The 13,569-nt window shown below is 52.9% G+C and overlaps 1 protein-coding gene across 2 annotated transcripts in view; it reads right to left on the bottom strand.

Moving 5' to 3' along the window:
* Positions 1-1,287: 1,287 nt before the first annotated feature.
* The window catches only part of PDIA5 (protein disulfide isomerase family A member 5), a 91,367-nt gene continuing 79,085 nt past the window's right edge, over positions 1,288-13,569 (bottom strand). The window contains exons 14-17 of one of the 2 annotated variants that reach the window (XM_032335195.1): positions 12,481-12,611; positions 8,338-8,408; positions 1,922-2,056; positions 1,288-1,527 (exon numbers count right to left, since the gene is read on the bottom strand). In XM_032335195.1, coding sequence (XP_032191086.1) covers positions 1,447-1,527; positions 1,922-2,056; positions 8,338-8,408; positions 12,481-12,611 — 418 coding nt within the window. In that variant the 3' untranslated portion in view covers positions 1,288-1,446. The other variant, XM_032335202.1, reaches the window with a different exon arrangement.

Here is a 13,569-nt window from a genome sequence, read left to right as displayed (position 1 = left end):
AGCAGGAGTGCAGGACATGTGTTTAAATGCATGCTTCTTTCTTTCATGCCCATTCACCTGAGGCAAGACCAGGGCCACTGCTGAGAAAGTGCGTGCTTAGGAGAAAAGAAGCAAGGCTGAAGCGGCAGGGGGTGGACTGCGGAGCTGGGAACCTCCAATTTCACCTGACGGAGCCGTGGCACCTGTCAGCACAGCCATAAGGAGCTCTGCGGCTCTGTGCTATTGGTCCCTTCTCAGCAGACCCATTAGCAGGAAGGCCGGAGGCCACTGGGAGAAAACCAGGCTAGGAAACAGGGTTGTTCCTGAAAGCCAAGTTGCCAACAGAAACACGCAAGTGAGAAGCTAAGCACTACAGCTTGGGCAACCCATCTTCTGAACGACCCAAATCCAAGGCTTGGATGGCAGCTTATAAGTCAAGTCAAGGCAGAGGGAGCAGGAGCCATTCTACCCCCTGAGCAGACAAGACACAGGACAGGGTTCTCCAGCTCCAAGGGCTAGTGTTAAGTCACCCAGCGATGCAGGAAGCATGACTGGTGTAAAAGCCAGTTGGGAAAGAGATGGAATGGAGGAAGGAAGCAGAGTGAGACACTGGGGTAGACCAGGCGCCTGGGTGGCATCCCTCCACAGAGAACATGGGAGTAATGCCTGGAGGTTACTGTGGCAGGGTGAGGGGGTGCTGACCCAGCATCTGCATGCCTATGGAGAATATGCCACCCACGTCTGCCCCTTCCAGTGTGCAGAGCAAGCAGCGGCACAAAGACCCCTCTCCTACTCCATTCTTAGAAGCCCGTTTGAGCCTGGGCTTGACCACTGCACTCAACTCTAGATTGGAGACTCAGTTTTTTTGTGAAGGGAGAGCAGGGAGGACTGGAGAGAGGAAAAGAGAAGACAAGAAATGGTTGAAGAAAGAGAAACATGTAAATGAAGTCCAAGGAAGACACACCCAAGCTGAAACTGAAATGATCCAGAAAAAGCTAGTACTTCGTGACCGTTAGCTTCAGCAGCCCATTTTCTGATTATCTTAACATACTTCCTCCCCAAACCAGTCATTTCTAATGGGATATGCTGTGGTCCAATCTCCCTGTCTTGGTTTCCAATGGTTGAGAGGGGCAGTGTCCCACGCCATCCTCCTTCTGCCCACTCTCTGCCCTCATGTGCCTCTCCCGGGCGGATGGGACGCTGGCGTGCGGCTAGCTCCCCACCTTCCAGGAGAGGACGCGGCATGAGGGACAGCACGAGTATCCACCTCTTCATCTCTGTTAGTACAGGCTCTGTGGAAACAACCCATACCACCAAACAATCGGTTTAATTTTATTTCAAAAATTGTACAAAATGGCCATAAGCGGCTATAAAAAATTTTGTCTTTTGAACACGTGGAAATTCAGAAAGAACAACAAAACAGGTATCATTCACAGTGTAATGGAAAAGCTTTCTCTGAGGCAGAAATTACAACTCTTCCTTCTTCTTCCCTAGTCTCTCATGGTCTCCTTCCCGGAGCGTTCGAATAAAAGTGGTAAACCCCAATTCCTGTAGGGAAGGGGAAGAGAAAGAGAAAAAAGCCTTTAACCCCTGATGCAGATGTGCACTCCCCCTCTCCCCTTTCCCTGACCCTCCAGGTGCTCACTCCTCTGGACACAGAGAAGTGGCCAGTAGAGGCAGCTGGCCATGTCAGGAGGGCTTGCCTGGCTACAGAGGAGTCCTTGCCACTCCACCTCTGGAACCCACCCAGGCTCTGGGAGCCGGACTCCAGAACAATCTCTGGGGGCACTCTCCCAGCCAGACCCAGAGCCCTTGCCTTCCCAGCAGCACGCACATGGCTAACTTCTGTGGTGTCTGGGGAGTCTCCCTTTGCTGCCCTTCTCAGTGGCTATCTCCCTGCCCAACAGAAAGAGCTCAGAGCAGATGCCTCTCCTCAGCTTACCGTCCGATCACTGTCATACTTCTCTGCAAACTTCCCATAGTGGTAGTAGTGAAATGTGGGGTAGGCCTTGATGGCTTCCTGCTGACACAGGTCCTGGTTCTTCTCTTTGACGCAGTCCACAGCAGCACAGGCAATCTGCGGGCCCGGAGAAAGGCTGGGTCAGTGCAGGCAGCCTCCTGTTTGAGACCCGAGGTCTGGACCCTCTGCATATGGACGGCACTTTAGGCCCACACCGTGTGCTTTCTCTGATTTCTCTCAATAGCGACGAAGAGCTGAACCAGAGCCTCCCCAGCTCAGAGCTCCACTGAGACCGCCACGGCTTGCTTCCAGTTCTCAAGGCAGATAGGTAAGGTTAGGGGACTCAGCTTGCAGGGGCCCCAGACCACCCTTTAAAATCAAGAGCATAATGGCCATCAAGGAAATGATGACCTGAGAGCATTTTTAAACACTGCAGGTTCTGTGATGCTTTCTGTGAACCATGGTGGGACTCATTCATTTATCAACCAACACTTTCCGAACATCTGTTTGGGAGGCAGTAGAGGACCAAGGTTAAGAACAAGTGCTTTGAAGGCGAGTTTCCGAAGTGCAAATCTAGGCTTGGCAGCATAGGAAGACTTTCGGAAAATGACCTAGTCTCTTGGAACCTCAGTTTCTTCATCTATAAAATGGGGGTAATAACAATACCTAAGTGATCAGGCTATTAGGAGGACTGAGCAAGAGAATCCAGGGGCGGTGACTTGGCACAGGACCCGGCACGTGGTTAGTAGTCAGTAAGTGTTCACTGCTCTCTTAACCACCCCTACGGCCCCCAGACACGAGCTCTGCCCCTAGTAGGGACTCAGCGTCTGGTCAGAGGGGTCAGAGAGAAACAATTCCAAGGCACGAAAGGAGGTATGAGGTGATGGAGGAGGTCCAGGGTGCCAAGAGGAGGGGCACAGAGGTGCTCTGCACGTTTGCCATCTGAGCAGTGGCCTGAAGGAGGAGAAAGAAGTTCCAGCTGGGGGAGCACATTCCAGGGACCGGAAGAGCTCGGCATGACCAAAGCAAATGGAATTTTCAGTCAGAAGGAGGTTCCCAAATTGGCCACTGGCCTCTTCCTGCCTAACAAATTCCACAGACTGGTAGTTTTCCCTTATTTTTTACTGTTTTTTTTAAATAAAAGGGTATAAAGCAGACCGGGGGAACCTTCTGTCTGTTGAGGGTCAGAGAGCAGGGAAGGAGGAAAGAAGGTCACTTTATGCAACACACCAAACGCAAGCATTGCAGAAGCAGGGCAGGCAGCTTCTGATGAGTGAGCACGTACCCAAGGGCTGCTATGTGCTAGTGGTACACGGGTGACCTTGAAGAAGTCCGGCCATTTAGTGACCGCCACTCTTACCGAAGGAAAGCAGTTAATAGATACATAACAAGTGAGATCATTTTAGAGCCTGGTGAATGCTCTGAAGAAATTAAAAGAGGGTGATTCAAGACAATAGCCAGAGGGGCTGCTTTATGGCCAAGGAGGCCTTTCCCAGGAGACAGGATTTGATCTACAGCCCGAATCAGGACTAGGCAGCAGGTCCAAGAAGGGGGACCCGCTCACACCAGGCCTGGAGGGGACTGGGCATGCAGTCTCCGGGAACCAGAGCCCATGAAGGCATTCCGACTGAACTCTCACCATGCTTGAAATTTCAAGTGATTACATAGTCACAGCTCACATGGTTCTATGGCTACGGGTTCTTCCCATGGGGACGGAGGCCCCCTTTCCAAGTAGAAGAACCCTGCAGGCCACCGACGGTCCTGGTTGGCTCACTGACCTGGTGCCCAGGTAAGCAGGAACCCCTCTCTGCAGGCAGTGGGGCGACAGAGTGCAGAGCGAGGGGCAGCCTCTCCTCCTGTCACCCGTGGGCCACCAGTGCAACCCCCCGGCCCCCCTCTCTGCTGCTTCCCTCCCACCTCAGCTACAGAACGTCTGTACGATAAGACTTCTTAGAGCCGAGTTTGCAAACTCGCCACACACGATCCGTATCTGGCTCTCAGTCCTGTTCTATTTGGCCCACATAGAATTTAACAACAACAAAAAAAATAAACCTGAATTAGCTGCCAACCTAGAAAAAGAGCCAGAAGATTTTATATAAAAGTTTGGCTCTCCAGCTTCTGTGTGAAAGCCAGATTGGACGGCATTCGCCCTGCATTCCCTCAGGCAGCCACTGGCTGGAGCGGAGGGCAGCTGTCTCTGTCGGGCAGGTTCAACGAGCCGCTGGCTGGCGTCCGTCCCCGAGCCCAATTCACTGGGCCGGCAGACGGGCCGCTGCAGGCTTCTGAGAACCCCAGCTCACCCTCTAAAGTGCTCTCTGAATTATTTAGAAACATAAGGCAGATGCTCCTCCGGCTGTCCTCAGCGTTCCAGCTCTTAGGGCCCAGCCCGGGGGAGGTGGCTCACCCCAGGCAGCCCTCTGCGTCCGCCCCCGGCGAGGGGCCAAGGCTCTCCGCTAGGCTGAGGAAGTGTTTGATGAGGGTTGCTCCGGGTGGCTGCTCTCCCTGCCTCTGCTTTAAATTATGAATTTAATTTGTATACATGCCCCGAAGCTGTGGGAAATGCAGTGTACAGTTTTATAAATCGACTAAATTAAAAATGTGTACTTATTTCGAATCCCCTAAACTAGCTGCCAGCCACATACACATGGAGTGTTACTCCTGGCCCCAAAGGCTCCTCCACACTCCCTCCCTACGGGAGGAGAGGAGTTGAGCGTGGCTCTTTCTCACGGAAGCAGCTTAGACTCTGGAAAGGAGACAGACAATAAACCTCTTCTCACCTATCCCAATTTCTCCTGTCTGGATGCCTGCCCTCCCCCCCCACACACCCACTCTAGGTTTACACGGACTGAACTGTCAATGAAGGTACACGATCATTTCTAGATTTGTTCTGCCATAGTTGGTATCTTGCCATGACCCCTTAGCCAAACTTGCTACTGGCACCCATAATTCTTGGCTGCAGGGAGCCCCAAGGAAGGCCAGTGTTGGCTGGAACTTGAGGACAGGTCCCCCTGCTTCCTTGACGTTTGGGCGATTCTGTCCCTGGTGACGCCTCCAGGGCTGAACCCAATTACACATGAACTAATCTGTTCATTAATACACCTGTTCTGGCTCCTGTCCTGACTGTCCCCTCTTCCTCCATCCCTGAGGCTGTGGCCTGAGACCACTTCCCAAATAAACCCCTTATACACGAGTCCCAGAACCTGAGTCTGCTTCTGGGAGAGACCTCCGACAAAGCCTGTTTATCTGATTTTGAGCTGCCCCTTCCCAACTGAACAACTTTGGGAGAGCTTTGAACCTCTCGAAGATTCAATCTCTTCTTGTGTAAAATGGGAGACAGAGAATACTTCGTTGTTTATGCTACAGTGACTACTACAAGGACATGACATAACCCTCTTAAGCATCAGAGGAAGAGGAGTTTTCTGAAAATATCAAATGCTACTGTGTGGTCATTCAGTCAACATTTACAGAGGTTTCAGGCTGGAGGGAATTCAAGGACCAATGAGGTCTCTATGCTCAGGGAGCTTTCCTTTCTGATGGACAGACAGCTTTGTCAACACAAGGGAGTACACACACCATGGCCAAAGTTACAGCAGCCCCCTCTGCCTTGGGTTGCCTGTCCTGGGATGACCTTCCCACTTCGCTGGCCAGCCTGATCCAGGCTGGGGACACCTGGATCTGCCATGAGAGATGAGCCCCACCTAGCTGGCCCAGTGGAACCCTGCCCCTGCCTGTATCGGCCAGCCTTCCACCTCAGGCCCGTGTCCTCTGCGGCCCCTTCTCTACGGCCTTCGGTGCCAACATGAGCAGCACGCAGCCCTCTCTCCAGCCAGTGTATCAACTGCTCAAGTTCCCTAGTAAGCTCCTGGGAGGGGGGGAGGCTCCCCACCTAAGATATGAGCTGCCTCATGCGGCTTTATTGATTCAGTAAAATAAATCTCTGCAGGAGCTAATATTGACTCTGGCTATGAAAATGGAAGTGAACAACCAACAGCATATTGATTGGGGAAGGAACAGGGACTGGCTTCTGGGTGTGTTGGGGGGTGGAATACAATTCTAGCTAAGAGGTAGCAGCACAGGGTGTCTGGAAGAAGTGGGAGTCAAGAGACTCTGTTCTGGTTGTCAGCGACTGGCGGCTGGCTGTCCCTGGGCAAGGGACACAGCTCCTCTCTGGGCCGTGACCCCCATGAGCAGGAGAGGGCTGGATGGGCCACTGGACCCCAAACAGCAGCCACTGGCCAGTACGAGAGGCAGCTCTTAAAAATTACAAATTCCGGGGGTGGCTAGGTGGCTCAGTCGGTTAAGCATCCAACTCTTGATTTTGGCTCAGGTCATGATCTCAGGGTCGTGAGACTGAGCCCCACGTTGGGCTCTGCACTGAGTGTGGAGTTTACTTAGGATTCTCCCCCTCCCTCTCTAAAAAGAAAGGAAGGAGGGAAGGAAGGAAGGAAGGAAGGAAGAGGAAGAGAGAGAGAGAGAAAGATAGATAAATATTACAAATTTCTAGAACCATCCCTAGACCTCTGATGGGACAGTTCTAGGATGGCACCCAGCACTTGTGACACAGGTAACTCTAGTCCCCCGGGCCAAGAGCAAATGCTTCCCTGGTGTTACTGAGAGCCATGGAACCAGGAACCCCAGGCCTGCCAACTGCCTGGCAGAGAGGACACAAGATTAAAACGAGTGAGGGTGATCTCTGGCTTGGGATAAAGGGAGCTGGAAGGAGAGAAGAAAGGAAATAACCGACAGGGAATGACCCCAGGAAAAGGCCAGTAACATTATTGTCCCAAGCTGAGACAATTAAGCAAAGGCATTTCAGTGTCTTGGAGAAGGAAGGCTCCCTGAGGAAACGGAGTCCCTGTGCATCAGCAGAGGGGAGAGAGGAAGAAGAGGATTGGCCGTTGGCTGCTCACTGTGGGCACAGCCAGCCTGGCCCCACCTGGACTAAGGTGATCCCTTCACAGACCCTGGAGCCATAGAGACCTTAGCAGCCAGGGACAGGGAGACCCCACACCTCAGTCACTTTCCTGTCTGTCCAGAGTTTTCCAGGTGAGGGGTGATGGGGGTCAGTGTGGACTGACTGCCAGTCCCATGCTGGCTGCAGGGAGCAAAGTCTTCCCCACACCAACTAACACCCAGACTGTGACGGAGTCGTGCTAGAACTGAACCTGGGTGGCAGAGGGGTCTGGGTGGGGAGGGAGATGGAAGACAGGAAGCCCCTTCTTGCCACGCCCCTCTTGATACAGGCCAAGGGGCAGGCAAAGGAGAAAAGATTTCTGGTCCTTATATTCCCTCCTGATGTGACGAAGGGAGCCTCAAGGCATAGCCAGACTTTGTGGGTGACAACAGGACATCCTGAGTCCAGGGAAGGGTCCAGGGATTTGAGTCCCAAGTTTGCCACCCCCCCACCACACACATGTCCCTGTGCCCTAGTCTGGCTCCCTCTGACCTTCTGTCCCTGTACAGAGCTTACATGCCGTCACTGTCACCCCACCCAGGGCCAACTCCAGTGTGTCCTGGCGTGTGTGTCCAGCCTGCTCTAGCTGCCCCTAAGGACCCCACCCAGTGCACATGCATGCAGCTTTGGGTTGGGTGTGTATCAGCATGCTTCTGTGGCCTGGTGGGGGACAGGTTCCCACAACAGAGTCCCAGGCTAGGCAGAGTCTTCATGATCATCTACAGCAGGATGCCAACCTTGGTGAGAGAACTCAAGGCCTGGAGAGTTGACAGGACTTATCCAAGCCACATGGTTCAGCAGCAGTCAAGCTGTACCGTGCCTGAGCTCCAGGTCTGCCCCTGCCACGCCACCCCTCGGCCCCAGAGTCACACATTGCCCTCACCTGGTGGCAGCCCATGCTGCCCTGGCTGCTGGAGCTGCCTGGGGAGGTGCCTGGGGGTGCCCTCTCCCCACACTTTAATCCAATCTGCAGTTCTAGCTTGTTAATTTTATGCTTCATCAGTCGGCAGCTGTAGGAGCCTTTTACTTCGGCGGGACGAGGCTCTGCAGACAGCCTTGCCCTCCTCCACCTTGACTGCCTCCAGTTCATTTTTGTTGGATATTTTTTATTTGTATTTTCAATTACGTAAGTAATGCATGACTACAAATCCTACTGTAAAAAGATTCAAATGCTAAAAATAAGCAGGTGACCCCTTTTCCAATCCCCTCTTCCCATAAGGGGCTGAAACAGTTCAGGGTACCCATTTCTGCTAGCTGATTCTTCAGCAGAAACTCAGCCTGCCCGATCCTGCCTTATGAAAAGAATGTCCTGGTTCCCAGGAATTCCCTGATGTCAGCAGAGTCTATTCAGGAAAGGGAGCTGAAGTGGAAGGGAGGGAAGTAGAGGAACCGAGGGCTGAGCAAAGTCAGGGGCAGGACAAGAAATGAGGAAGGGTATCCTTACCTTTCGGTCCTCTTTGAAGACGTTGGCAGTGGCGGTAAAGTGTGGGATGACCTTCTTACAGTGCGGGCACCCTGCGGGGGAGGGGAAGGATCAAGTGTTGCACGTGAGGGAGGCTGCAGGGCCAGGGGTCCTTCCTGGCACTGAAGAGAAGCCTTTCCAGGGGCTTCCCTCCACCCAACAGCAGGTGAGGGTTCATCTGACTCCCACCCCTTACACACCAGACTGTCAGGGTCCACGTGTCAACCCAGCCACTCAAACACTGCCCTGTGTGTCTGCTGTCAGCACAAGGACTTTGGAGAGAGGTCTGCTCTTGCCCGGGACCTACCACCCCATCCTCCCGTCACACACTGGGGCTGAAGAGCCTGGGGGTGGGGGAGACAGTTGCTGCAGTCTTGCTCTGCAAGCTCCTTCCACAGAGGGCTGCCCTCGGAGCCAGCGTAGAGGGGGAGCTCTGGGCTCGGAAAAGGAGGATGTGTGCTCAGGATTCTCTGAGCCTGTCACAGAGTCCCCTTCTTCTTCCCTAGGGACTGCGGTATATACTGTCCACTTCATGGCTGAGAGAACGGGCTGGGAAAGGTGTGGGGAGGAGGAACTACCCCACCTCAGCCCCCACTGCTCAATCCCCACCCCGGACCACATGGCCAAACCAAGCCCCTGGACCTCAGGCCAGCCTTCCACCCTCCGCTCTACAGTCCACCTGAACCTGCGATTCAGGGGCGGGAGATCCAAGGTCAGGCTGAAAGGAGGATAAGCTACAGTGAGTCCCCAACGCTTCTCAGGGCCTGGGTTCCTGACTAAGGGAAGAGGCGGATCACAATGGACAAGGACCCATAACTCCAGAGGCCCTGGGTGTGACAGTGGTGCAAGTGTCACCTGACATGACAGGCCCCCTTTCCTGGCAACCTCCCTCAGCATTAGCCGATCCAAACCCAAGCCCCCTTCCTGTAACCATTCTCCAGATGCTGCACCCAACTGCACCAGGAGAGCAGAGCTGCTCTGAGGGAGGAGTTCCCTGACACTGGTAATTAATTCTGATCAAAACACAGGTGGGAGAGGCCAAATGCCCCACAGGGAGAGCTGGCAAACAGTCCAGCCAGCCAAGGCGGGGAACAGAAATGGCTTTGCTCATCTGCTTTCTGTCTTTTTAAAATAAGATAATAATGACTGGCATTTCAAAGAGTTTTGTGAAACCAAATTAAGGCTAGGCTACAACTTTAATATGAATTTAACACGTGCGCCAATTCCTGAGAGGGGCGGGGGGGCCCCCCATACGGCCAGCTGGCGCAGCAGCCAGCTGGCCCCAGAGCGGTGGGGACAGTGATGAGGAGGGGCAGTCAAGGGATTCTGCCCACATCCACTGCAGGTGTGGGGAAGAGAGCTGGGCTGCCTATGGGTTCTAGCAGCACTGAATGCGACAGAGTGCCTAGCACAGCCTCGCTTGTGGCAGATCTAAAAGATGATTGTTTAACTGGCTCAATGGCAATTATATATGAACACTTTATTAATTTGACCCAGCAGAGGGAAAAATAGCTCATATTCATGAAAATGTTACACTCAAAAGAAACGTTGGTTTATACATTCCAAAACATTCAGAGGGCACAGTGTGCTGGCTGACAAGGTCTGTCAGAGCACCAGCCCTGTGGCCCCTTGAAGTCCCTCGGGAGTGGCACATGGATGCCCCACTAACAGCGTTAGGCTGGCCGGAAATAAGCCATCCCCTCCCCCCAAATCTGGTATTACTATTAATTTTTCCTTTTAAGCTCTTTGCTTACTGAAAGTATAAAGGCAACTGTCAGCTTAGTGCAAATTCCTATTACCATCAATTTAAAGTATCTAGGTCTCAGATTAATCACCTGGTGGATCTAATTTTATCATTATCCAAAAGAAAAGGCAAGGCAAATGGGTAACTGGAGGGGAGGTTGTTTTAGAAAGGGCATGAACACGTTTCCCAGGGGTCTCAGGTGGGCCAGAAGAGACATGATTTTTTAATTGGGGCTCTTTAAAAAGGCACCACCTTTGTGTAGCAGGAAACCAAAGATTTCCAGAGCAGGGAATCAGAAACAAAGACCGAGGACAGGATAGAAAATTCCATAGCTAGAGACTCAGCAAGCCGGCCTAAGAAGGGCAGTCACCGGGACCAGACCACTGAGAGCAAAGTGTGTGTGTGTGTGTGTGTGTTGGGGGGTGGAAATGTTGGAACAGGAGAGAAAAATGAAACAGCTGGAGGAAGATCTGTGTAGAAACTAGGGAAGCCGGAGGTAGGGGGAGGCGGGAGGCTGGGTACTTGGTGAAGCTGGGAAGTAAGGGATATGGGGGGGAGGTGGGAAGTGGGGCGGGGAGGCAGGAGGTGGGAGGGAGACTGGGGAAGGCTATGGGGGTTGGTTTTTGCTTTCATTTTATACCTACTTTTAGCAGGGGTGTGACCTTCCTATAGTATTGGTTCTTTATATGTAAATAAGCACCAAGAGGTATTACATAATACATAAATATGTATTATTTTTGTAATTGAAAAAATTTTTTTAAGACTTGTCTTTGGATAGATTCACTTTCCTGATGTACACGTCTCAGGAATCTGTAGTAGAGTTCAGGGACAGGAACATGCAGTGGAGGAAAAGGGAACCTCTAGGTGTGAGGTCCTTTGACAGAAGCTGAGTCACAGGGTGGAGCGGCCCTGAATGGGGTTGTTTCTTGCTAGAGTGGACTAGGAAGCCCTTGAGGCCAAGCAGGGACCACACCTCCTTCCCTTGTATCCTGGGCCCCAGATACCACCCAGCACCCAGTGGTTCTGTGAGGGGGGTCATCAGCAGCCCAGAGGGTAGGAGTCCTGACCCCAGAGGTCTGGGGTAAGAGGGGAGCATTTCTGGGGGGAACGTATTTAGTCTGGACATACAAAAGCCCACCCAGTATCCCATCAAGGACCTTGACTTGTGCGGCCAGGCCTTCACTGCTGCAGAGGAAGCTCCTCCTCTCAGAACGAGGTCTGGGACAGCAAGAGCCCCTCTGTCACCCGCTGCTCTGAGGCCTCGGGACCGTCACATGCCCTCTGCTGTCTGTCCTGCACACCCCATTCTGCCCAGACAGAAGACAGCTTCTTAAACCCCACTCAGACTTCCAGGCATGCCCTAAGGACAGATGAGGACAGCAAGAAGCTCAGCAAGAAAGAACCCAAAGTCCCACTCCCACTTAGAGAAGAAAAGGCAAAAACAGAGCAACGGGCTGGCTGCCCGAGGGTGGAGGTCTGAGGCTGGGAAAGGTAGGCGGAGGCAGCCCCTCCCAGAAAGTGAGAGGGAGGAGAGGCATTAGGTACTACTGACACTGGAAAAGTGGGGCAGGAGGGGAGCCAACAGGAGGGCTGGCTACAAGCAAGCGGGTTTATGACTAGATTGAGTTGCCTGGCTTCTCCGCGGCGCAGAGCTTTATTATCCCCACTCCATTAAGCAGAGCTGTAACCTGGGGGAGAGAGACAAGGGCAGCGGAAGAGTGGGAAATTCAAGAGCGTTCCCTGTTAAGTATCAATTAACTTCAAAATTTTATGCACAAAATCCAAAGGTCACAAACACACGTGTCACTTCCTCAACTTAAACTCTGATGAAAACGGGGATCAAGGGGAAGCTAGCTCAGAACAATGTAGTGTGCTTTTCCCATAGCCTCAAACCCGATGGCGTCAAAGCCATGTGGGGAGGTCAGGGAGGTCAGGGAGGGGGCTGGGCTGGGGATGCTCAGGAAGACAAGGAAAGCAGAGGCCAAAATGGGTCAGCTAAATTCCAAGGTTTGAAGGTGAAGTCAGTGCCTAGTGGGATGCCAGGAGAGCCAAGGGGTGGAAGGAAGGGGCAAGTGGGAGGCAGGCAGCCTAGAAGATTCCAGGGACCAGAGGAGACTGAGCAACTTTATGGCGTCCCTGCCACAAACAGAAGTGGATGGCTTTAGCACCGATGTGAGAAAGGCTCCCCAGAAAGAGGGAGAGACCCTGACAGAACTGACAGAAGGAGGCCCTGGATTTTGAAGGATATCAGCCTGCAATGAGACAGCATAGAGGAGCCCAGAGTCCCCCTGTGGCTGCCCTGGTCCCTGGGAGGGGTCTTCTTGGTCTGGTCTGGCCCGCCCCTCTGCCTCACACCATGGTGAGCACCCCCAGCTACTTACAAGGGGCATAGAACATGACCAAAGTGTGCTTCTTCTTCTTCAGGGTCTCCCGGAAGTTGTCCCCGGCCAGGTGCAACACGCTGGTCTGCTGCTCTTCCCAGGTGGGCTCTGGGGGTGGCGGGGCCTCAGGGCTGCAGGAATGGGGGGGAGGGTGGGGAGAGAGTCATAAGGAGAGGCTTGGGTGAGGGCAAACACTTCCACCCCCACCCAGAGGAGCACTCAAGAAGAAATCACTTCACATCCTTTCTAAAATGTAATTCACAAGCTGAGTTTAAACTGAAAAACTCTGTACCGTCCACAGAGATACTCTGATTCCCTCTGAGGAGCCTATCAGGAAGCCATTTTGTGAAGGTGTGGGAGACCTGAGCCCCTTTCAGGGCGGGACACCTCTCCAGGTACCAGCTATCCTCTTGCATGGGGATAGAAATAGAAGCTCCTTTGCTTGGGATCCTGTGTCCCCAGGCCAGCCTGCTGGTGAGCACGTCATAGTCACCCACAGCACGCCCCTTGTGCACAGTCTGGAAACACTACCAGACTCACCAGTGCCCACCCTGCTCCTGGGTGACAGGTCTCAGTCCTGCCTGAGGATGCTCAATCCTCAGCTCTGCTTAAGGATGCTTTCTGAGCTCCCAAAAGAACCGCTATTTGTGTCTAGACAAGGCCCCTATCCTCTCTCTGAACTTTAGTCCCTTCGTCAAGGAAACAGGAATAAAAACTCTGACCTGGGCATGCTTGCATGGCTCAGTCGGTTGAGCTTCTGCCTCTTGGTTTCAGCTCAGGTCATGATCTCGCGTGGGATCGAGCCCTGTGTCATGCAGGGCTCCGTGCTCAGTGGGGAGTCTGCCTGGGATTCCCCCCGCCCCCCCGCCCCCACCCCGATGCACACGTGTGCATGCTTTCTCTCTCAAATAAACAAATCTTAAAAAAACAAAAACTAAAACCCCTGACCTCACAGGATTTGAGCATGAAATGGGCAGCAGATAAAAAGGCACTTGGCAAAGGCTGGGAGGGAATTACCACTTACATAGCGATACGGTCAGTGACAGCTCCAAATAGCAGCTGACATCAGTAATAAAAACAGCTTCCTCC

This window comes from Mustela erminea, chromosome 1 (assembly GCF_009829155.1).
Source record: "Mustela erminea isolate mMusErm1 chromosome 1, mMusErm1.Pri, whole genome shotgun sequence".
NCBI lineage: Eukaryota > Metazoa > Chordata > Mammalia > Carnivora > Mustelidae > Mustela > Mustela erminea.
The sequence above is the reverse complement of the archived record's forward strand: the minus strand, read 5'-3'. Positions and strand labels throughout refer to the sequence as shown.